At 52.6% G+C, this 22,194-nt stretch overlaps 1 protein-coding gene across 6 annotated transcripts in view; it reads right to left on the minus strand.

The window, feature by feature from the left end:
• The window catches only part of AGAP3 (ArfGAP with GTPase domain, ankyrin repeat and PH domain 3), an 83,837-nt gene that overhangs the window by 20,117 nt on the left and 41,526 nt on the right, over positions 1-22,194 (minus strand). For 2 of the 6 annotated variants that reach the window (XM_043966346.1, XM_043966345.1), the window contains exons 2-9: positions 17,640-17,698; positions 16,371-16,458; positions 16,055-16,140; positions 14,449-14,590; positions 13,467-13,601; positions 13,158-13,285; positions 9,784-9,942; positions 5,703-5,795 (exon numbers count right to left, since the gene is read on the minus strand). In XM_043966346.1, the coding sequence (XP_043822281.1) occupies positions 5,703-5,795; positions 9,784-9,942; positions 13,158-13,285; positions 13,467-13,601; positions 14,449-14,590; positions 16,055-16,140; positions 16,371-16,458; positions 17,640-17,698 (890 nt within the window). Of the gene's footprint in view, positions 1-5,702; positions 5,796-6,742; positions 6,882-9,783; positions 9,943-13,157; positions 13,286-13,466; positions 13,602-14,448; positions 14,591-16,054; positions 16,141-16,370; positions 16,459-17,639; positions 17,699-18,133; positions 18,144-19,345; positions 20,277-22,194 lie in introns of those variants that run through there. The other 4 variants (XM_043966348.1, XM_043966344.1, XM_043966349.1 and 1 more) reach the window with 4 other exon arrangements.

The raw sequence follows: 22,194 nt of genomic DNA on the forward strand, positions 1-22,194 counted from the left end.
AACGTTTTTAAATGCATAAAACAAAATACATGGAACCACAAAGAAAACCAATTCTATCAAAATAGTTACCTCAATATATGTAAAAGAAAAAGATGCACAGACCTCATAAGAATCTCTGTTCCAGGGGCAGCTAGGTGGCACAGTGGATAGAGCACCGGCCCTTGAGTCAGGAGTTCCTGAGTTCAAATCCAGCCTCAGACACTTAACACTTACTAGCTGTGTGACCCTGGGTAAGTCACTTAACCCCAATTGACTCACCAAAAAAAAAAAAAAAAAGAATCTCTGTTCCACAATTTGGTTCCATCTGATCTTTCCAGCCTCGTCACACACTTATGGTGTGTAATGCCTGCACCATACAGGCCAGTTAGTTTGGCCCTTTTACAGTTCTTCCCATGTGACTCTCCATCTCCCACCTCCATGCCTTTGCACAGGCCTGGAATGCACTGGCTCCTACATTTTCCCTCTCAGAATCCCCCCTTGCCTTTAAAACTCAGCACAAGCAACACTCCCTACATGAGGCCTGTCCCAATCCCTATACCATGTATTATTTGTACGTGCACTTTGCATTTACTAATATGGATAAACGTTTCCTCTGATAAAACCCAAGCTCCTTGAGAGCAGGCACTGGGTTGATTTTGTTTTTGTATCTTCAGGGCCTGGCCCAAAGAAGGTACTTAATTGAAGTCAATTGTTGATGAACTGATTAAAGGCCTGGTGAAGTATGTGCTGAAGATGACAGCAGACCAGGGCTTCAACAGTCAGCTCCGTATTCTTTCAGCCCCCTTCCTTGGGCACAGTGCCAAGACAAGAGGTCATCTGTTCTCTGAGAGAATGTCTATTTGCTGCCTGGGAAAGTCAAGCTGGTGGTCTCATCTAGACCCGACCCATTACCTACTCATACATGAGAGGGAGTGTGGTCCTGCGCAGGGGTTGCTAAGTGCACTTTGGCCTGTGGGCCAAATCTAACGAGCCCTGTTTTTGTACCGGCCTGCAAGCTAAGGATGGTTTCTATATTCTTAAATAAAGTTTCATTATATATAAAAATCATTCTTGGGGCAGCTAGGTGGCGCAGTGGATAGAGTACCAACCAGCCCTGGAGTCAGGAGGACCTGAGTTAAAATCTGGCCTCAGACACTTAACACTTACTAGCTGTATGACCCTGGGCAAGTCACTTAACCCCAATTGCCTCACCAAAAAAAAAATTCATTCTTAGCATGGATTTGACCTTGGGGCTGTAGCTTGCTGACTGACCCCTTTTCTAGGAGGAAGAATGTTGGAATAGGGAGATCTGGGGACCCATCTCTATAATTACTACTAGCTGTGTGACCCAGAGTTCTCTGGACCCAAGTTTCCTCATCTTCATAAAATGACACTGGGGGGTGGGCACTGGACCAGAGCATATATATGGCCCATGCTAGCTCATATGCTCAGTAAGGACAAACATGCATCTTCCCTGAGAAGCTCCAAGTCTCTGGCCCACCTCTGTGGGACAAACTGCCTCTCACTGTGCTCTCGTTTAAGTCCTGAGCTCCTGTAATTGGCTCTCACCCAAGCCTCTGTTTTCACTCCATTTCAAACTAACCTTGTCCTCTTTCCCTATTCACTTCATCATAATCACTCGATGCCGAGTCCCTCTTCCAGTCTCACCACTGTCCCCCTTTGCCATATCTAAGTTCCTTGGAGTCTCATTAGGTCACAGATCACAGACTCTCAGAGTTGGAAGGAACCCAGGCCTTCCTCATCTTTAATCAACCAGGGAACCCAGATTAAGGGATGTGAGGTATGCCTGGCTGGGATGCCAGGCCGATATTCTGAGTGGGAAGCCCCTTCCCCTGGCAGAACGCCTTCCTTAGCCTGGGCCTTCTTAGGCAGGGGAGTAGATGAGCCAGCAGTCAGGCGGTAATGATGCTCGTTAGCTGAGAGGGCGTGGGATGAGCCCGCCTCAGGCTGCCGCGTAGGAGGCGACTGCAAGATGGGGTCTGGGGACTCAGCCTCCCTCCCACTCCCAGGCATTGGCCCAACCCTACACTCCCCTCTCTACCTCTTACCTGCTCCAGCCTGGCTCTCTAATCTATCCTGACAGCCCTGGAGGGAGAAGGGAGGAGGCTGGGTTAGGGGAAGGACCAGCTTACCCCTCGTCTCTTTCCCACTCTCCCTGCTGCCGCCCCCAACTCCTGCAGCTCAGAAGAGGGAAGAGCTATGGGGGTCCCTGTTCCCCTCCCCAGGCTGGGCTGGGGCTGTGCATGGTGAAGCAGGAAGCAATCTGGGGCGGAATGGAAGCGGTGCGGAGGCGACGGCCCCCAGAGGACCTGTTCCCACCACCCGCCTCCCTCCCAGCTCCGCCAGCCGACTTAATTGCGGAGTCCGGATTGATTGGGAATGCAAATGGTAAATGAAATGCAATCTCTACTCCCAGCAGGAGCCGGGGGGCTGGGGAGGGGGGGAAAGGGGAAGAAAAGGAAATGGGGAGATAGGACAGGAGGGGGGGCAAAGGGGAGGTGCCAGAGCTGAGCCCAGGGAGGACAAGGGCAGGGGGGTGGGAAGGGGAAGAAAAGGAAAGGGGAGATAGGACAGAGGGGGAGCGTAAGGGAGGGAGGGAGCAGCGTCACATGGGGGGGGGGCAAGGGCTGGGCTGTGGGTTGGTCCTGCTGCCACCCTCTGTCCCAGGAAGGCCAACAGCATGATGACTGGCTAGGAAATCCCCAGGCAGTGACTACATAGTGCACCCGCACCCCTCTTCCCCCCGCCCCCCATCACTGCCGCTGTCACCACCACAGTAGCCCTGCCTGGGCTCCCAACTCCCTCCTCCCCCCTGCCAACAGAGGGAGGGGCCTTGGGACCCTGGAGGTAGCCTGGCCTCTGTCTGCAGAGCAGCACCTAAGGAGAAGGTGCAGCCTAATACTGTTCCCATCTTATATCCAGAGACTTGAGGAACTGGGTTTGAACCCCACCCCTGCCGGTTACTACCTAGGAGACCTTGGGAGGTGCACTTACCTCTCTCCAACACATCTGTAAAATGAAGGGGTGGGCTAAACGACCTCAACAAGGACCTTTCCAACTCTACAATTGTGTCATCCTCTGACGCCGTGAGTGTGTCTGTGTGTCTGTCTGTCTCCTCTTCCCTCTCTCTCCACGTTCCTCACCCCACCCCCCTCCCCCCTTTCCCTTCCCTCCCTCCCCAGGCAGACTTCGGAGGTAATGACTGCAGGAACCTTCATGTCCACCTGGGGGAGGCAGGGAGCCAACATGAAAGGGCAGCTACTGGACCCAAGGCCTGGCCCCTTGGAGGGCTACTCCAGGTGTGGAGAGGGCTGCTGTAAAGCCCCAGCTAAGACAGGAAAGGGCTTTGTAAGCCTGAGAGCAGCACACGAACACCAGCTGTCACCCCAGAGCACCAGCCCAATGGCCCTCCTTCTGAATCCGGCACCTACACGCCCACAGGCTGGGGTCCCTTCCTGTATCCCTCACCTGTCAGTCAGGCCAAACACACATCTCCTCTCTCCTCAACACGGGCATGCCCCCTCCCCTCATAGGTACACCACCCAGAGGAGGTTGGTCCTGCCTCTCACCCCGACTTCGACAAGTGAAGGGGCAGGGGAATTATCCTGCCTTCCATACAGACACCACACAGCGGGCTAGTCCTGCCCCATCCAGACACCACAGCGCTTGGTTCTGTTCACCAGACACACTCCACAAGAGGTGGAGGCTCTCTCTACACATCTATAACTGCCATACATGCCACCTGAGGGCATGTGTGCCATCCTCCCCACCCCACAAGGAGTGCCATGGGGCTGGTCCCACCCTCCTCCCCCAAGATACACACAAAACACTAACCACCCCACCTTGAGGATGACACTCTACACGTGTCCCAATGTCTAACTGCCCAGCAAAGTAGGCACTCACTATTTGTTGCTGATATGCCAGGGTGTAAGTATTCAGCCACTCAGCAGGCATCAACAGCACTTGAACCAGCCCAGCCTAGAACCAGCTCAGAGCCAGGGACAAGACAAATATAATCCAACTAAGCTCTAAAATTCTATACTGTTCCGGCTAATGAAGACTACAGGTGTCACCTGCTGGACAAAAAGACAATAAATGCCATAGGCAGCAGGCGAACAGAAAGTATACCAATGGGCACAAATGAACTTCCGAACAACCATCCCAGAATCCAAGGCCTGGACCTACCAGCCCTACAAGGTCACATATACAATCCTAGTGTCTCTGAACCTACATCCTCCAAAACCGGCCCTGCAAAGGCTCAATGCTTGACAAACCAACCACATGCCGGCTGTGGCCAAGCCTGCTAGACCCTCACAAGCCCCAGACACCCTGGCCATGCCAGGCCTCAGTCCTCAGGCAGTCTACCTCATCACCCGCAGAGATCGCATTTCATTGACCATTCTCATATTCACTTTCTAGAAAGCATCCTGGTGTGATTTTAGTCCTCAGAGACTGGACTTCTGTTGGCTTTGCTAACACACCAGCCTTAGATACAGAGCTCACGATGCCTGGGAACTACCAAACCCCAAAAGGCCTTTGTGCCTGCAGACCTGTACATATGCTCCCCCACCCCTACCCTGCACACACACCCACTAGGTAATGTTCCTTAGTAAGGGGCTGTCCCTAAAGAAAAGGGGGCTGAGTGGGAGAGTCCTGTGCTGAGCAGCACTGCCAAGCAGTGACTGGCGGAGATGGGAGAAGGCAGAGAGGGCGGATTCCCCCAGGGTTCATGTGGTTACAATCAGCCTGTGAGCATCCCTGACTGAACACAGGTGGGACAGAGTCTCCTCTCCCAGGGGATACGTATCATTCCCAAGACAGTATTTCTGAGACTTTTCCCCTTCTAGACCAGTCCTAAGGTCTGCTTCAACATGATTGCACTAGGGTGATGGAGAGGGAGGGAGGGATGTCTCCACCTATCTCAGCTCCCAAGCTCTGCACTGCCGGGAACTGGGGACCACAGCCCAGTAGTCACGGCCTGTTGCTGCCCCCCTGTGGCTACTGCAGGCGAAACAACAGGGGTGATTCCAAAGACCCCAGAAGCCCAACTTGCCCATGGCGTAGCCTCAGTGGGAAGCTACCAAAGAACCAGCAGCAATTCCAGCCAACAATTCCAGCAGAGCAGTCACAGCCCAGGGCTGCCCCTGCCTCCAATTTCCCCCTTGGCTCTCTGGAAAAAGAGCTGGGTCCATGGCATCCTAAGGATGGGAGATAATGGGCAAGCCCAATGTTTCACTGGTAACTTTGAGCTACTGGTTGAACCAGAGGAAGGCCTTTGCTGTGTTGGGTGGGGCCTCCTCCCGGAGAGTCACAAAGCCTAGGGGAAGGGCATGATGGGGTCTGTGTGTGTGTGTGGGAGGAAGAACTACTGCACAGATAACTTTGTAAATCCTTCCCAAGTACCCAAGGATCAGCAAAGCCATGTTTGCCATGAGTAGCTGGTGCTAAAAAGAGGCAGACCTACCTTCCCTTGTACTTAGCATAGTGCCCAGCACATAGTAGGCGCTTAATAAATGTTTGCTGAATGAAGGGATGGAGGGAGAGAGGAGTTCTTTCTCCCTGGTATGAGCCCATATTGTATCATGGAGGCTCAGATGAAGAGCTGGACCGGCCAAGGCCCTGGGGCCTCAGGTTCAGTTACAGCCAGGCCCACTCCTCACAGTCCCTTCTCCCAACTTGGGCTGCAACGGTGAAATGCAAACCTGTTTAATAGGGATGGCTCGACCACTGCCGATACTGTCCACCTTACACTCCAGCGCCTTCTTGTCCCGATCCAGGTCGGTGCCCTTTCGAGACTGAAAGAGAGAGACACAGGTGCATTAGCTGAAGCCCTGGGCAGATGAGGCAAGAACGGCCCACTCAAACTCCTGGGTCCCTCCCTCTTTTCCTCCCTCTTCCTGGGCAGGGTCTGGCCGTGGGTTGGGGGCAGGGGGCGGCGGGAAGAGGGAAGGAAATGACACCACGAGTATTCCAACGGGTTTATTCTTACACACGGCACCATACAGAGCAGCACAGGTCACTGGGCCAGGGCCGCCTCTTACAAAAGAGCAAGGACACGAAATACCGAGGGCACGATGAGCGCACAGCCCGGGGAGGGGGGAGGGTTAGGGTGGTCGGGAAGGGGGGTGGTGGCTGGCAGCAGAGGGCACAACATCGGGGGGAGTAGAGTCCAGGAGGGAGCGGGCAGGTGGCCCGTCTACAACAGACACCACGGCACGGTGCACCGGGCACGCCAGCATGGCTGGAGGGGCACGGTGGACGGAGAGAGAGGAGAGAGAGAGGCGAGGATGAGGGCTGGGTGCCCCCCACTGGGCTCCCAGGACACAGTCCACCCGAATTCGGCTCCTAGGAAATAGGGGGAGGCCAGAAAGAGGGGGAAAAAAGGCAAGCGGCGGCGTCCGGAGCAGGAGCGGCAGTAGTCCATGCAGGAAGGAGCAGGAGGAAGGAAGGGGCGGGCAAGCTTCTCCCCCCAGGAGCAGCTGGGCTGAAGCAGGCGCTTGGACTCCCCCATCCCCTCTGGGGCCGCCATCACGCTGGCCTGGCCGATGGGCGTGGGGCCGAGCTCCCTTCTTCTCCATGCAGTGAGCCTGGCGCGGCGGTGTCCAGCCGGCCCTGGTCCCCCCAGGCGCCCCGCAGCTGCTGGCTCCAGTGTTCCTAGCCTTCCCTGGGGGTGGGGGTTAGTTACAAAGGTTCCTGTGGGTCTCTGGAGTGGGGAGCACGCGGCCGCTTCTCATCTGAGAGCAGTCCCAAGGCCCGGCCCGCCTCCGGCCCCGTACAGGGGGACAATGTCCAGAGGTGCTGTGTCACCACCTGGTCTTCTAATTTGGAAGGAGTTGGAAAGGTCTTTTTGTTGATGAAAAGTTGGAAACAGTGGCACATATCTGCAAATATCGAAAGAATAAAGATTTTGGCAAGTTATACTCAAGCCCGGCCCCGGAGAGGGCAGACCGAGGCGCCGGGGAGAGCAAAGAGGAGGAGGAGGCGGTGGTGGTAGCGGTGGTGGTGGTGGTGGTGGTGGTGGTGGTGGTGGTGGTGGTGGTGGTGGAGGTAGCGGTGGTGGTGGTGGTGGTGGTGGTGGTGGAGGTAGCGGTGGTGGTGGTGGTGGTGGTGGTGGTGGAGGCACCCCTGCTGGGAAGACCTGGGGCAGCTGCACCAGGGGCCAAGCGTCCATCTCAACAGGAAATTTTCGCCACTTGGTGGTCCTGAGTCCCCATCCCTCCTGCTCTGTCCTGCCCAGGGCTACAGAGAGCCAAGGGGGCAGGGAGGGAGCCAAAGGGCTGAGTGAGACAGCCACATGGGAGGAAGTACAGCCAGAGGGAGCGGGAAGAACAGATTGGAAAACGAAACCGTCCGAGAGCAAGCCGTCGCCACAGGCAGCCCGCCTGAGCCCTTACCCTCCCTTGCCCACCACTGCCCCTGGCCCGTCCTCACCTCACCGACCCTTCAGCCCAGCGAAGGGGTGGGTGGGACCACTGCCACCAGGTTCCCCAGACAGGGGGTTCAGGGACCGGCCTGGCCCCCGTGGGTCAGCAAAGGAATTCCAAAACAAAATGAGCATGTGAGGTCATGGGAGGGTGGGATGGGGTAGGGGAAGGGGTAGGGAAAGGGGGCGGGTAGAAGGGATCGACGGCAACTGAGCATAGGCAACACAGCAGGCAGAACCACGGGGACAATGGCGGGTACACTGTGAGGACTTCTTTCCGTGAGCAGGTGACATGAGGGAAGATGATGGGAGGGGGAGGGGCGATCACCCCGAGTGGTGACGATGTGCAGGTGAGGTTCCCCCGGGGTGCACCCACCGTGACAGACAAGCACGAGGTCACCCGGAGACAATGGTGCAAAAACTGAGGTCGCCATGGAAGCGGTGGAAAGGAAACGAGGTCGCCATTGCAGAGATGGAGAGAATGGGTCTCGAAGAGGAGGCGAGGGCGGGGTGTGAGATTATCACCGACAGCCAAGAGGACAGAGTGTGAGGTCACCACAGCAAGGACGGCAGAGAGTCGTGAGATGGGAAGGAGAGAGTAGGAGCACGCCACGGTCATTGAGGAGTGTCATGGAGCTGACTCACGGGAGGGAGGGCAGGCAGTGACAGGGCGAGGGGGATGATGAGAGTGGGGGGTTAATGAGAATGGATGGGAGATAAAAAGAATGGGGTCAAAGGCCTGATGGAGGATGTTGAGGAACAGGGTGTCGGGCGCTAATGGTGGTCGGCGTGTGTACAGGCAAATAGCAGTATTTACGACACTGGCGGCAGCAGTGGTGGCAGCGGTAGTGGCGGCAGCAGCAGCAGCAGCAGCAGCAGCAGCAGCAGCAGCAGCAGCAGCAGCAGGGTGAGGGGGAGAAGGAGCAGGCAACTACCAGGGCAGTTTATTTCACAAGGAGTAGGAAAAAAAAAAAAAAGAGGGTGGGTAGGTGGGAGGGGGAGGCATAGCGTTTAGCCGGGGTCAAGGACAGGGGAAGTGCAGTAAGCGGGAGCTGTCAGCAGGAAGAAGACCACTTAGCAGAGCATGAGGGAAAGCGGCGGGGGGTGAGGGAATGGCAATTGGGGCACACCGTGGGGGCAGGCTGGAGAGCAGCAGGAAGTCTGGAGGATAAGGAAGAGGGTAGAGGGGCTAGATGAAGGATCAGGCCCTTGGAAACCCTGGCCCCGGGCAAGGTTCCTGAGAGCCCAGGTGGAACCAGGCCTGGCTGGCTGGACGTAGGGCCAGGCTGGGAGTCAAAACTCTAGGATTTGGGAAGAGACGCACAGAGTGACGCAGAAGGACAGATTGCCTGGTAGTCGGTGAGATTCCCTCCCCTCTCCTCCCCAAATCCATATGGCAAGCTCACGTATCTTTGAGCTGTGACCCCAGCAATGGTCCAGAGTGCGAGCCAGAGGGTTTGGCCTTGTGGGCCAGGAACTGGCAATGGGGGTGGGGAAGAATGGAGGGAAGAGCCAAGGGGTGGGTCAGCACAAGACTGCAGAGAGCCAGTGTCTGTCAATGGATTCGGCAGCAGGACCCATGTGTCCACGTACATCTGCATGTGTCGAATGTAACAAGAGGAGGAACGAGCCCACGTGGGAGTGCGTGCGAGAGTCGGTAGCCCTAAGTACTGAGACATAATTTTCAAGTTGGGGTCAAACCAATCAAGAGGATGGGGTAGGAAGTGTATGTGCCTTCTATCTAATGTAGCACGGTGCAGTTGGGAGAATTAAAAAAGTTCTGGATCAGCCCTGAGAACACCTGGGTTCTAAGTCCTGGCCCTTAAGCAAGTCACATTTACCACTGTCTGCCTCAGTTTCTCCATCTGCAAAACAAATACCCTTGGGTCTCTAAGATCCCTTCCAGTTCCATCCAGGTCTTGATTATGGGAGGAAAGGTGAGGCTCTAGGTATCCTAAGAGACAGGAGAACTGAATGTGTATAGATGAGGTGGGGCAAGAGATGAGGGTCTTTTATGCGTCTGGGCTGGGAGCTAGGGAAATGAGTGATGTCCACAAGGAAGCAGGGAAAAATGCCCTTGCAGAGAGAGAGAGAGAGAGAGAGAGAGAGAGAGAGAGAGAGAGAGAGAGAGAGAGAGAGAGAGAGAGAGAGAGAGAGAGAATGTGTGTGTGTGTGTGTGTGTGTGTGTGTGTGTCTCTAAGTGGAAGGGACTCTCCTCAGCCAAGAGTTCTGAGACCTCCTGCCTCAGAAGGCCATCCTTGCATGGTTCCTGACCATCTCCCTTCTCCTGGGCTCAGCCTGGCCTGTTCAGAGTGGGACTCTGGGAGAGGGTGGGGGAAGGGAGAGGCAGGGCCACATACCGTGAAGATGTTGGATCGTCGCTTGGACTGCTTGCGGATGGGTGTGGGGGTGGAGGAGGCAGCGATGGTCTCGATGCGCAGCTCCCGCTGGCTGATGCTGGGGGTGGAGGGGACGGAGGATGAGTAGTCGCTGAAAGCGCTGCTGCCGCCATTCGTGGCCTGAGGACAGAGAGTGCTGGTGAGGGGGACTTCGGAGAGGGACGGAAAGAGCTCTAGGGAAATGAGATGGGTCTTGGAGGGGGCAGTAGAAGGGAAGGCTGACCTTCAAACTGGGGAGCCTAAATACTAGCTTCCCACCCAGAGCATGGAGAGTTGGAATCAGAAGGCTTGGACCTGAATCTTGACAGACACTATTTGTATGTCACCCGGCGAGGCACTAAACCTCTCTCTGGACTCAGTTTGCTCATCTGTAAAGTGGGGGTCCTGAACAAGTTAATCTCTAAGCCTGTGTTCCTGTAGTCACACTAGACTGTGGAGAGGACAGAGGGTTCCCAAAGTGAGAGATCACGGGGAAGAGTGGATGCAAGGGGATGAGAGAAGCCAAGAGGCAGATAGTTCAGTTCTTGCCTCCACAAAGGTCAGGCCCCCAGAAGGCTCATCCCCACTTCCCCAAATTCTCCTATTAAATCAAGATTGCTTTTACAAAGCTGACCTCTTTAGGGTCATTTGCACTAATACTCTAGGAGGGGAACCAGAAGGGGACTGGAGCAAAGGAGCCTTGGTCAGAAAAAACGGATAGTGGCAGAATTCAAAAGGGAATCCTGTTGTCTTTGTCCTCTCACCGGGTTGGGGGGGGGGGTTGTGTGTGCATGGGATTGGGACCACCTGGAGATGTTTACTGCACCTCCTCCCAAACTGTATGGGGACAGCCAAAGAGAAGCAAGCTTGAGTGGAATTGGGCTCTCCTGGATGATGTGAATGATTGTAGGGCCTGGGAGAGTCAAAGGCTAGATGGAAAGGGGAACAGAGAAGGTTGAGGCTTCTGATCTGAGTCCTAGATGCATGATAGGGACTGGATGGATGGGAAATCAGAAAAGGATACAGGATGAAAATAGAATGGCTTCCCCAAATAAAGGTCGAAGGTCAAAGGAGACAAACCGTTTTCAGGAGAAGGGGATGATCCTAGCACCATATTAAAAAATGCTCTAAATCATGAATAGGAAAAAAGCCCATCAAACAAGTCTGAGGTTTTACCTCGGACCCAGTCAATTGCCCAAGAGGATAAAAGGTGAGAAAAATCAATCAATGAAGAGGCAGCAAGGCATAATGGACTGGCAGCTGGCATTAGAGTCAAGAAGATCTGGGTTCAAGTTCTGGCCCCGATCTTTCCTGGCTGTGTGACAGTGGGCAAGTCATCTAAGCTTCTCAATATGCTAAGGAATGCTCTTGGACTTTAAATCTGCACAGGTGAAATCACTGATGGAATCACAGGTGCGGGCAAAAAATAAATCAGTGAAGACAGACGTATTAACACACTGTTGATGGAGCTGGAAACCGATCCACTTATTCTGGAAAACAAGTTGGAACCACTGAAGAAAGGTCATTAGACTAATCATATTTTTCTGACCCAACAATCCCATTACTGGACATTTATCCAAGGTAAAGGAGAGGAGGAAAGACAGAAGGAGATGTCAAAATATTTATAGATGGCACCCTTTTATGGCCATAGGAGAAACTGGAAACAAAGTGGGTGCCCAGTAATTGGGTAATGTCTGAACAAATCAGGTGAGATATGAAAGTGATGGAATACCACTGTACCATAAGAAATGACAAAAGATGAAGGAAGAATTTGGAGCAACTTGGGAATACCCACATCAACCTGCAGGAGGCAAAGTAAGAAGAACCAATAGAACCCTCTACATAATGACCACAATAAGATAAAGGCAAATAACGGCACTAATTGACATTCAAACTCAGTTCAATGAAAAGCTTGATCTTGGTTCCAGAAGAGAAGACTGATGATGACAATGATGCTGTACACCTCTCTTCCCAGCAGAGGGGGTGGAATACAGATTCAGAAAGTAGTCTATTCTATTAAACACCAACAATGTATCAGTGTGTTTTGCTTAACTGCAGGTCTTAGTTACACCAGGAGGGTTGGGGGGGGGGGGGGAGAGAAGGTTGTCTTGGAAAATGATTGAAGTGTATAAGAAATTTTTTTTTTTTAAGAAATAGAAAAGGTTACAAGGTATTAACCTAATGGAAGATCCTCAATGCAGGAGACACGCAGAGCAGCGAAGGAGGACTAGCTAGCTGCAGGTTAAGTTCTCACTGGCTGTACAGATCATTTGACTTGCATGCTTCCCTCCACCCCAACAAGGGCAGAGAGAGAAAGGAGTGCTAAACCGGCATCTTCACTACCAGCTCCTGTTGCAAGACCGGGTGGCATGTCCTCTGAATATTTAAATGAGCTAGCTGTGTGACCACATCCCACTGGTACAGAGAGGAGCTGAAAGAGGGGCAGAGGTGAGGAGAGGCTTGGGAGGGGGAAATATAGTCAATGACAAGTCATGTTAGTTCCATGTGTCATGGGCTGAGGGGGAAAAAATCGGGTCAAAAATAGAAGAAAACAGAATTTGGAATTCAATTTTTTTTTTAAATAATACTTTTTAAAATTTCATATGTAATTGGGAAATATTTATCAAAATACACAAAAATATTTTTAAAAAAGAACAGAGGGAGACGGGCAGAAGTTTAAGGAGAGTGGCTTATGGTTTGAGGGATTCAAAAGTATCTCCCCTGGGGGCGGCTAGGTGGCGCAGTGGATAAAATACCAGACCTGGATTCAGGAGGACCTGAGTTCAAATCCGACCTCAGACACTTGACACTTACTAGCTGTGTGACCCTGGGCAAGTCACTTAACCCCCATTGCCCCGGAAAAAAAAAAAAGTATCTCCCCCATTGATTCCACCATTAGCCATTCATTCCTTTGTGTTAAGTACTGCCTTTCCCAATGCTTTTAACATGCAAAGATTTCTAAGAAGAGTTAGATGTTAAATCCCTAAAGGCTTTGTGTGAGTGAGGTTACCAGATGATTTTCTCCCTAACAGGAAAAATAGTTCTTAGGGAAATAGTTTCATAGTGTGCTAGTTCGACCAGATATCTGTGTTCTCATAGCATAGTGATCTGGGACCAAAAGCTGGTGAAAGGAAGGAGTTGAGGATACTTTTTGGGGGGGGGGAATAGCACAAACTGCAAAGAGGGGTACAGCAAACTGCAGAAGCCAAATGGAATTCTCGCCTTGCAAATGGTTCTCCAAAGATCATGCTTGGGGGGCAGGTTGTAGCAGAGGCAGACATAGAGAGGCAAGCCTGGCGATAAAGCAGGGTACAGAATGGGGATGGACAGCTGGACAGAAGGTCAGGGGCCCACACCTGGTTGATGTGCACAGCTGGGATGGAGGCGGCAGACACGGCCGAGTGGCTGGGTGAGTTGGGTAGTGACTTGCAGGGCCCAATGGCTAGCTGTTGCTTCTTCCGCAAGGCCACCACCTTCTGTGCCACTGCAGGGGACAGCACAGTCAAGTTACCTCCTCTGGGAGAAAGGGGAAAGCCCACCTTAAAACCTCCCCTGGAACACCCGGCCACAGCAACCCACCAGGAAAGCCTTCCTGCACCCCTCGTTGGAGGGAGGAGAGGATGCTTCTCTCGAGTTCTCAAACCCAGCCCCATGCCCAATGTTACCATCCTGGAAGACACGCTCCACATTGAGTCCGTAGGTTGCGCACGTCTCATAGTAGGTGCAGCGTTTCAGGTCCGTGGAGAGTTTTCGAGCCCGGCTATCATCGATTACTCGAGGATTGGCAGCACTGATAGCGTCTGATAGGGGGTGTTGGGGAGAGGAAAACAAAGGAATCAAGTTTGGTGAGGAGTGGAAATACACACAGGAAGGAAAGGGCATTTGGTTGGGGGAAGGATGGACAGAGGTAGCTTCAGGGCACTGCTGGTGGAACATGCCTCCCAGTCCTCAAGAGAAGTGGTGGACTACATGTGTGGGATAAGACACACATTGTCAGCAACGGCCAAAGTGTTGGTCTCTTCTGCTTAAATGTATTTGTGTTATGAGGGAGGATTCTGTTGGTTTGTTAAGGGTGGGGTGGGCTACAGGGAGGAGAGTCACTGGGAAGTGATGGATAGGCCTCAAAAAGGCATCAATAAAACAATTAATGGGACCAGGAGTCCTGTGATTTGGACTCTTGTGCCAAATGCACCACTTTCTGTGACCTTGTGCAAATTATTTTATTTCTCTGGACCTCAGTTTCCTCAGCTTTAAAATCTTTTCTAGTTCCAGAACTGAATTTGTGCCATCTGGGGAAGACAAGGTGTGTGTGTGTGTGGGGGGGGGGGAGACAGATAATGAGGAAAAAAGTTTTTGTTACGGGCTGGGCAGCTCAGGCAGGGATGATATGATGGGCCCTAATGCAAGGTTCAGTATCACAAGTACAGGATAGACTAAGAGGCAGTAAGCATTAAGTGATACCTAGGAACCTACACCTGCCCACTGACTTAAGTCCTGTCCAGAAGATTACTTTTCTGTGGCTCATTCCCATTATACCTGCCCTGGGATAAATGCACTCTGCCCTTCCACAGAGTCACTGTCAAATCCCACTAAACCCTAGGTGACTCCTCTGGATTGTCTTCCCTGGCCCAGCCTCCCCAGCCTCACCCTGAGTGCCCACCAGGACCATGGGCACCTCGCTGGCACTACGGTAGCTGCAGAGCCGAAGGAAATAGTTGTACACCGTCTGGAAGCTGATCTCATCCTCCAGGCTGAACACAAACACCACAGCATCCACCCAGGCAGCAAACTGTATCGGGGAGAAAACAAGTCACATCACCCCAGTGTCCAAAGGCTGAAAAGCTTCCCAAACCAGGCCAGTTTGAGGCCCTCAGTCTTGTTGTCTTTTCTGGAGCTCACCCTCCTGAGAAAGGGGCTTAGAATCATGGAACTGGAAGTCAAGAAACCTGCATCTCAAACCTTGGACAAGACATAAGACATCTTCTGCACCTCGGCTGTCTAAGGTGGCTATTGAGGGCCCTGCCAACCTGAAAGGATAATGGTAATATATGTGAAAGTACAAATTCCACACAAGTACTTCCCTCCTTTTGGTAAGAAGGTGAGGGACAATAGATGTGGAATATCACGTGTGCTACTAGGCAGGGCCAGTCAGTAACCAATAAGCATTTATTTATTTAGTGCCCCCCAGTGTGCTGGGCACTGTGCTAAGCACTAAGGATACAAAAAGAAGCAGACATGCCCTACCCTTGAGGAGCTCACAATCAAACGGGGAAGAAAACAAACAAATGAAAACATACAAACAAGCTTTAATGCAGGAAACAGAGGGAATAATTAAAAGGGAGGACACTGGAATTAAGAGGGATTGGGGGGACAGCTAGGTGGCGCAGTGGATAGAGCACCAGCCCTGGAGTCAGGAGTACCTGAATTCAAATCCGGCCTCAGACACTTATCACTTACTAGCTGTGTGACCCTGGGCAAGTCACTTAACCCCAATTGCCTCACCAAAAAAAAAGAGGGATTGGGAAAGGCTTCCTGTGGAAGGTAGGCTTTTAGCTGGGCTTTGAAGGAAGCCGGGGAAGGCAGCAAGCAAAGGGGAGGAGGGAGTGTTCCAGGCCAGGGGCACAGTCAGAGAAAATGCCCAGACCGGAGAGATGGAGTGTTTGCTTTGTGGAACAGCTGGGAGGCCAGAGTCATGAATCGAAGAGGAACTGGCGTAAGGTGTAAGAAGACTGGATGGGGGGGCAGCTAGATGGCACAGTGGATAGAGCACCGGCCCTGGATTCAGGAGGACCTGAGTTCAAATCCAGCCTCAGACACTTAACACTTATTAGCTGTGTGACCCTGGGCAAGTCACTTAACCCCAACTGCCTCACCAAAAAAAAAAAAAAAAGAAAGAAAAAGAAAAAGAAGACTGGATGGGTAGGAGGGGCCTAAAGCATCAAACAGAGAATTCTGTATTTATCACTGCATCTGCTCTTTTTGTTCATCTGGTTTTCTTGGTGGGGGTGGAGATATATCTGAAATGGTTATGATGTAGAAAAACATAGAGCTTCAGTAAAATAATCATCACAGTCTTCTCGCCTCTAAAATCCTTATGTCTAGTTGGAAGCCTGAAGAAAAGGGATTGGGGGAAGATAGAGGATGAAAGGGAAGAGAGAAGGGGGGAGTAAGAGGGGTGGAGAGAGAGTTGGTGTACATATATATGTATGTCTGTACATACATATGTATGGTGGGTAGAAGGGTAATCAATCACCTGGAGTTCAGGGGGGCCTCCTTCATCTCGGATCAGCAGCAGGTAACTTTGACCATCCACTACTATCTCCTTCTTAAATCGGCCCCCTGGGAACAGAAAACATAATTAGGACCTCACCTCAGGGAGGATAAAGAAATTGGAGGGGATTGGAAGAGGAAGGGAGGGGTGGGGAGGGGCATCAAAGCCCCATTTCTCTGGAAAACTGGGAACAGGAAGAGGGCAAGAGATCCTTGGGGCAATATATGTGAAAGTACAAATTTCATACCAGAAAGCATTTCCCTCCTTTTGGTACAAAGTAAAGGCCCAGAAAACTCACCCTCTGGGGACTCCTCCTGGACATAGGTCCCCGTCAAATATCGATGCACCAGAGCTGACTTCCCACTAGACAGGTTCCCCACAATGCCCTGAGGGAGAGACAAGGGAGTGAGACAAGGGGTCAGAGAGAATGAGGCAAGAGGTGTGTGAAAGGGTGGAGAAAGGAGGGAGGAGAGGAGGGAAAGGGGAGGAAGGAGAGAGACAGAGAACAAGACAGAGAGAATGTTAGGGTTAATATATATATCAGGGAGAAGAGAGATATGGTGCAGTAGAGAGCCCTGGGCCAGGAGTCAGGAATACCTGAGTTCAAATGTAGCCTCAGACACTAACTACGTGACTCTGGGCAGGTCACTTAACTTCTGTTTGCCTCAGTTTCTTCAACAGTAAGATGGGGATCATAACAGCCCCTACCTCCCAGGGTGATCATGAGGATCAAGTGAGATAATATTTGTTAAGCTCTTACCACAGTGTCTGCCACAAAGTAAATGATATATAAATGTGAACTATTATTATTAGCTCATCTTAGAGTTAGTATATGTATTAGAGAAAACAAAGAAGAGGAAAATGGAGGGAATATTTATTAAATGCCAACCACATACAGGCAGTCACAGTGCTAAGCACTTTACAAATATTATCTCATTTGATACTGACAACAATTCTGAAAGGTCGGACTATTATTATCTCCATTTTACATTTGAGGAAACTGAGGTAGATATCTAGATCTATCATCCATCCATCCATCCATCTATCCACACACCCATTCATCTAGAGGGGTTATAACAGAAAGAGAAGTTAAGTGACCTGCCCAGGGCCACACAGCCAATAAGTGTCTAAGGCTGATAGTGAACTCAGGTCTTCCTGACTCAAGGCCCAGTGCTCTTTCCACTGAGCTGCCCAGCTACTCTAGAAGGGAAAAAAGAAAACAAGCTCTGTCTCTCTAGAGAAGATGGGGAAGGAAGAACAAGCAAGTGAGAGAGAAGGAGGAGTAGAGGCCATGGGGGGAAAACAAGGAACAAAAGGGAAGGTGGGAGGGAGAAAGTGAGATGATGGGAGAAGGAAAAGCAAGGGAAGGAAGAAGTTGGGGTAGGGAATAATGGAATATCTACAGAGAGCTAGCTGTAACTGGAAGGAAAGAAGAAACGGGGCAGGAAGAGATGGCGTTTGGGAACAAGGAGGAGAGAGGCCTAGGCCACATGCCTGGTACTTCTCAGAGGCAATGATCTTTTCCCAGTGCAGGGGGCAGGCCTCCCTCCCTCCTGCCTTCACTTACCACTTTAAGCTCAGGGACAGATCGGCTCAGGGTCCATTCTTGGCTATTGACAAATGAATCTGTGGGGCAAAGAAAGACAACAGAATCATTAGGAATGGGGCAGCCTGTACAATTCCCCCTTTCACAGCTCGTATTCTGACCCCCTTTAGCTCCATCTACTTATTCCCATGGAACAAGCCTCTGCCAGGGGACTGGGCATCCTTAGGAGCAGGGTCAAGCCCTTTGGAGTTTGCTCCTGGCTGCTCATGCCGTAGTATCCTTCACCTTCTCTATCCCCAAGACACTCCAGGCTGGCCCCAAGACTTCCATGGCAGGTCTTAAGGCCAGACCCAAGGCAGGCCTGGCACTTGGCAGGGCCCAGAAGTGGAGGCAAGCCTCCCCCTGCGAGTAGAAACAACTCACCCAGAGGAGGGTGGGGCCACCCACCGCATTCCTGAGCAGAGGTAAAGAGTGGGGAAGGGCCCCTCCCTGGCTGCCTCTGAAAAGGGGTAGACCACATGGTGCCTTAGTGCCCAGCCCCACTCTCCACCCCATGCTCCTCCCAGATGAGGAGCTCCCTCCTTTTTTCTTTCCCAGATCCTGCTCCTCCCCTCTTCTAGCCTCTCTTTACTCTCCCAACCCATACTTAACACCAACTGGAACTCCTGATTTGGTTTCCAGTGGCCCTTGTTTGGGACACACCCCCCACAGCCAGGGAAGAAAGAAAGAGGTTTTGCTCTAGGTACCCAGAGCCCCTCCAAAGCACTGGCTGGCTCCAGCTGGCCCGCCACCCCAAATCCCTATGAATTCCTGTGTGCTGGGGGAGTGTCGCTGGTTTCTGTAACACTCCACCATTTCCCTAGGGTCATTCTCTCCAGATAGACTTGTTCCTGAGCTTCTCTTGTGCTTTCCCTAGAGAACAAAGATGGCTGCTTCCCTCCAGGAATGACCCTAGACATTCCCCCAAAGTCATTCAGCTCAATTCCATGAGTGTGTATTTACCCAGTGCCCCTGAGGTGCACAACACAGGAGTGTTCTCCAATTCACCTTCTCCTTTCCAGCCTCACTCTCTATGGCTGATACTCCCAACCCCTCAATTCGACACGTGGAAAGAAGTTTGTGCTAGGTTTTAAGGAAGCAGAGGCAAAACCAAAGACAGTGCCCTCCCTGCCCTCAGAGAGTCTGCCATTCTCTCCCCTCAAGTGGAGCCTTTCCCTCTGACCCACGGTCCAGAGTCTGCACCAATTGATGCCACCAGAGTATGGGATGTTTGGGGATAAAACCAACTAGACTTCATCCCACATGCGACCGCCAACCTTCGCCTAGAAGGCTCTCATTATTCACATCTCCAATTTTCATGGGCTCTAAGGGCTCCTCTGGTCCAATCCTCTAGTTTTACAGATGAGAAAACTGAGGGCCAGGGAACAGTGGCTAAGTATCTAAGCAACTTGGGTCCATAGCCCGAGGATGGCCTGTGGATAGCCCATGGCTCTTGAAAACAGGACACAGGTACACCCTGATGGTTGTCCTTGGCCTCCTACACCTGGGCACAAGAAGCCAGGTGACCCCTACACATGATGCCAGGGTCTAGGTTACTTGACTCCTAGCCATAAGAGTCAAGGGCCCAGAGGAAGAAGGTTCGACTGGCTGGGAGCTGCCTGAAAGAGTCTGCAGAACGGCTGTGGCCTTCCATCCTCTGGATAGGCCAGCCCACTTTTCTTCCTTACCCGATGCCCGTGGGGAGCTCTGGACCCCGAGGAGAACTGGGGCCGTGGCAGCCCGCCGACTCCACAGGGGCTCTGGGGGCAGTGGTGCTCCGGCTGACCCAGACTCTCTCCTGCGGAAGCGGCTCGTGAGGAGTTTCCAGAGGTTGGCACCTGTATTGGGTCGGGCGGAGTCTGGGGCCACCTGCCTACCCTCGGGGTACAGCAGGTCCCTGCGACTAGGGAAGGCATGTAAAGAACTGGCATCGCCATCACTTTTGGTTCGAACCCGGGCACGGGGCAACAGTCCCGACTCAGAACGCCGAATCTCCTGGCCCCGCCGAAGCCGGAAGCTGAAACTTTTCCTCAAGGCTGAGAAGCCCTTTCGGGGGGACTCTGTGCTCCGCCCGCTGCTCCCCCGGAATACCTGCCATCGCTGGCTGCTCCAGAGCGAACTGCCCCTCAGAAAGCCCGAGCTCCCTGCCCGGCCCAGGCCCCCATTGGTGCCATCGGCTCCCGAAAGCTCCAGGCGGTTCACCTCCAGGAATGTCATGCTGGTGGGCCGGGGACGAAGCTTCTTCTCTCCCAGGGCCCGGCTCCTCCGCGGGGGGCCAGGACTGGGAGGCGTGGCCGGTTCAGAGGGCCCAGGGAGCCCAGGGGGCTCGGGGCTGGCCCCGGCGGGCAGTCCGTCGGACCGGCTCTGGTGGCGGCCGGTGCGCGGGCGGAGGAGGCTCAGGAGGAGGTTGCGGGTACCGGAAGGAGGTGCCCCAGAATGGGCAGCGCAGTAGCTCTTGGGCCGGGGGGGCTGTTCCCTGGCGGCACAGAGAGCAGCCTGGATGGCCCAGCTGGTGGAGCCCTGCAGGTCCAGCGAGTCGGAGACGCTGAGGGTGCGGCCACAGGCGCCCCTGGGCCGCTCCCTGCTGCAGCTGTCACCCTGGGGCCAGCCCTGCTCCATGCTCAGGGGGCAGGGTGGCCCAGGTCCATGGTGAGAGGGGCGGGGGGAGGGAGGGCTGCTGCCACCAGGTCTCAGGGGGGGGTGCTGAGCACCTGGAGCCTGTACCCAGGCCTCCCTCCCAGCGTCCCTCCCTCTGATCCTCCACCACCAGCAGCACCTGAGAGCAGCAGCCCCAGTAGGCAAGCCCAGACCTGGAGAGCCCCAGGAGTCAGGGCTGGGGAGGGAGAATTGGCAAGCCTGGCCTGGAACACCTGGGATTGGAGGCAGCAGAGCCAGCGTGGGTCTAGTGCACCCAGGAATTCAGAGGGCAGGACACTTGGATCTGGGTTAAGAGAATGGGAGTTGTGATCAAGGCTAAACAACAGTGGAATTGACCACAAATTCATTCAGGTGTTTCATGGAGAAGGGTGAACAGCTCTCCACCTCCACCAAAGGTTTAACAGGAGAAGAGGTGCTTCCACTGAAGAAGGAATTATTTCAGGTACTTCAAAGAAAGGGGTTCCAGAGAGTGAGGGCTCTTAGCCACTGAGCAGAAGTTCTGACCTTTCCTGGGTCGACTTTTTTTCTTCTTTGGAAACTATAAAAACCTGGGGGAGATACTCATCTCTTTGGGCTGGCTTAGGCAGTGTCCTACCTCCTGCTATGGGATCAACAGATAACCTCTGGGCCTGGACTCTACCTCTCTAAACTAATGACTAACTTCCAAGACCCTGAAGCCACTAGTTTCTCCCAGTCAAAGATGTGACTGCCAAAGACCAATTCACTTAAACCACCAGGGTCAATAGGGTGGGACCTTATTGCAACTTCTGCATTGAGGGTTCCACAATTCACTTGGTAAATTGTATGGCTCTCACGGGAAAAAGGGGCAATGGAATGTTCCTTTGTTTTTGTTTGCTCCTGAATTTTAAACACTAGGCATCGGGGCTCCTTAACCAATTGAAAATTGCCCCAAACATCAACATGGATGAAACAAATGTTTGTTGGTTTGTTTATTTTAATCACTGCTTTAAACATAATGGTCAGGGTCTTAAATTCGTGCCACAGGAGGATGGATTAAGGAGAAAAGACAGACGCAGGGGGTGTGATGCTATTTTTAAGTCCTAGAAGGGCCATCTGAAGAAGAGGGGATTAGACTCCAGCTTTTGCTTCGAGAGCAGAACTAGAAACAACTGGTAGAAGTTACAAAGGGGCAGGCCTGATTAAAAGAAACATTTCCTAGCAATTAAGAATTATTCCCAATTGGAATGAGCTGCCCCAAGAAGCCTGGGGGCTCCCCCGTCCAAGATGTTCCAGTGGAATTTGGGTGGCTCCTTGTCAGCTCAGTTGCACAGGGATAAGTAAGGTCCCTTCCAACGTGGAGACTGTGTGAGTCCACTGAGTTAGGAGCAGAGGGAAAAGGGAACTTTGAGTCCATTTCCAAGTGGCTTAAATGAATCCTAGTGTTATTTCCCGAGTCTAATCTTGCTCTTGAGGTCTATTTCAAGTCTTAGAATTCCATGGTCCTGGTTTGGAGCTAAAGTACATGATAAAGTGGCACATTCCTGCTGGGGTCGGCTTGGGGCTGGGGTGGGGGGGGGGGGAGGAGTGCCTGGAGAGGGAGGTGCCTCTCCATCCTAGGTGCTCCTAGACAGAGACAAGAGATGGGAAGTCAGAAATCCTGGTCTGGATCCCCGAGGCCTGGACAGGTATTCCCTGTGGTGACTTCATATCTGTGCCAATCTAGTACTTAACAGTGTTGAGAACACCTCTTTACTCGATGCTGCTTGGGAAGCATGTTCTCCAGATAAAAGGTAGGTAGACCAGGGCTTGAAAAAAGAAGGGACTTTCCCAGGATCGGCCAATCAGGAAGAAAACCAAGATTAAAAACCAAGGAGTCCTGAGCTCCCAATTCAGAGCTTTATTCAACAAGCCTCACTGA

Source organism: Dromiciops gliroides, chromosome 5 (assembly GCF_019393635.1).
Source record: "Dromiciops gliroides isolate mDroGli1 chromosome 5, mDroGli1.pri, whole genome shotgun sequence".
NCBI lineage: Eukaryota > Metazoa > Chordata > Mammalia > Microbiotheria > Microbiotheriidae > Dromiciops > Dromiciops gliroides.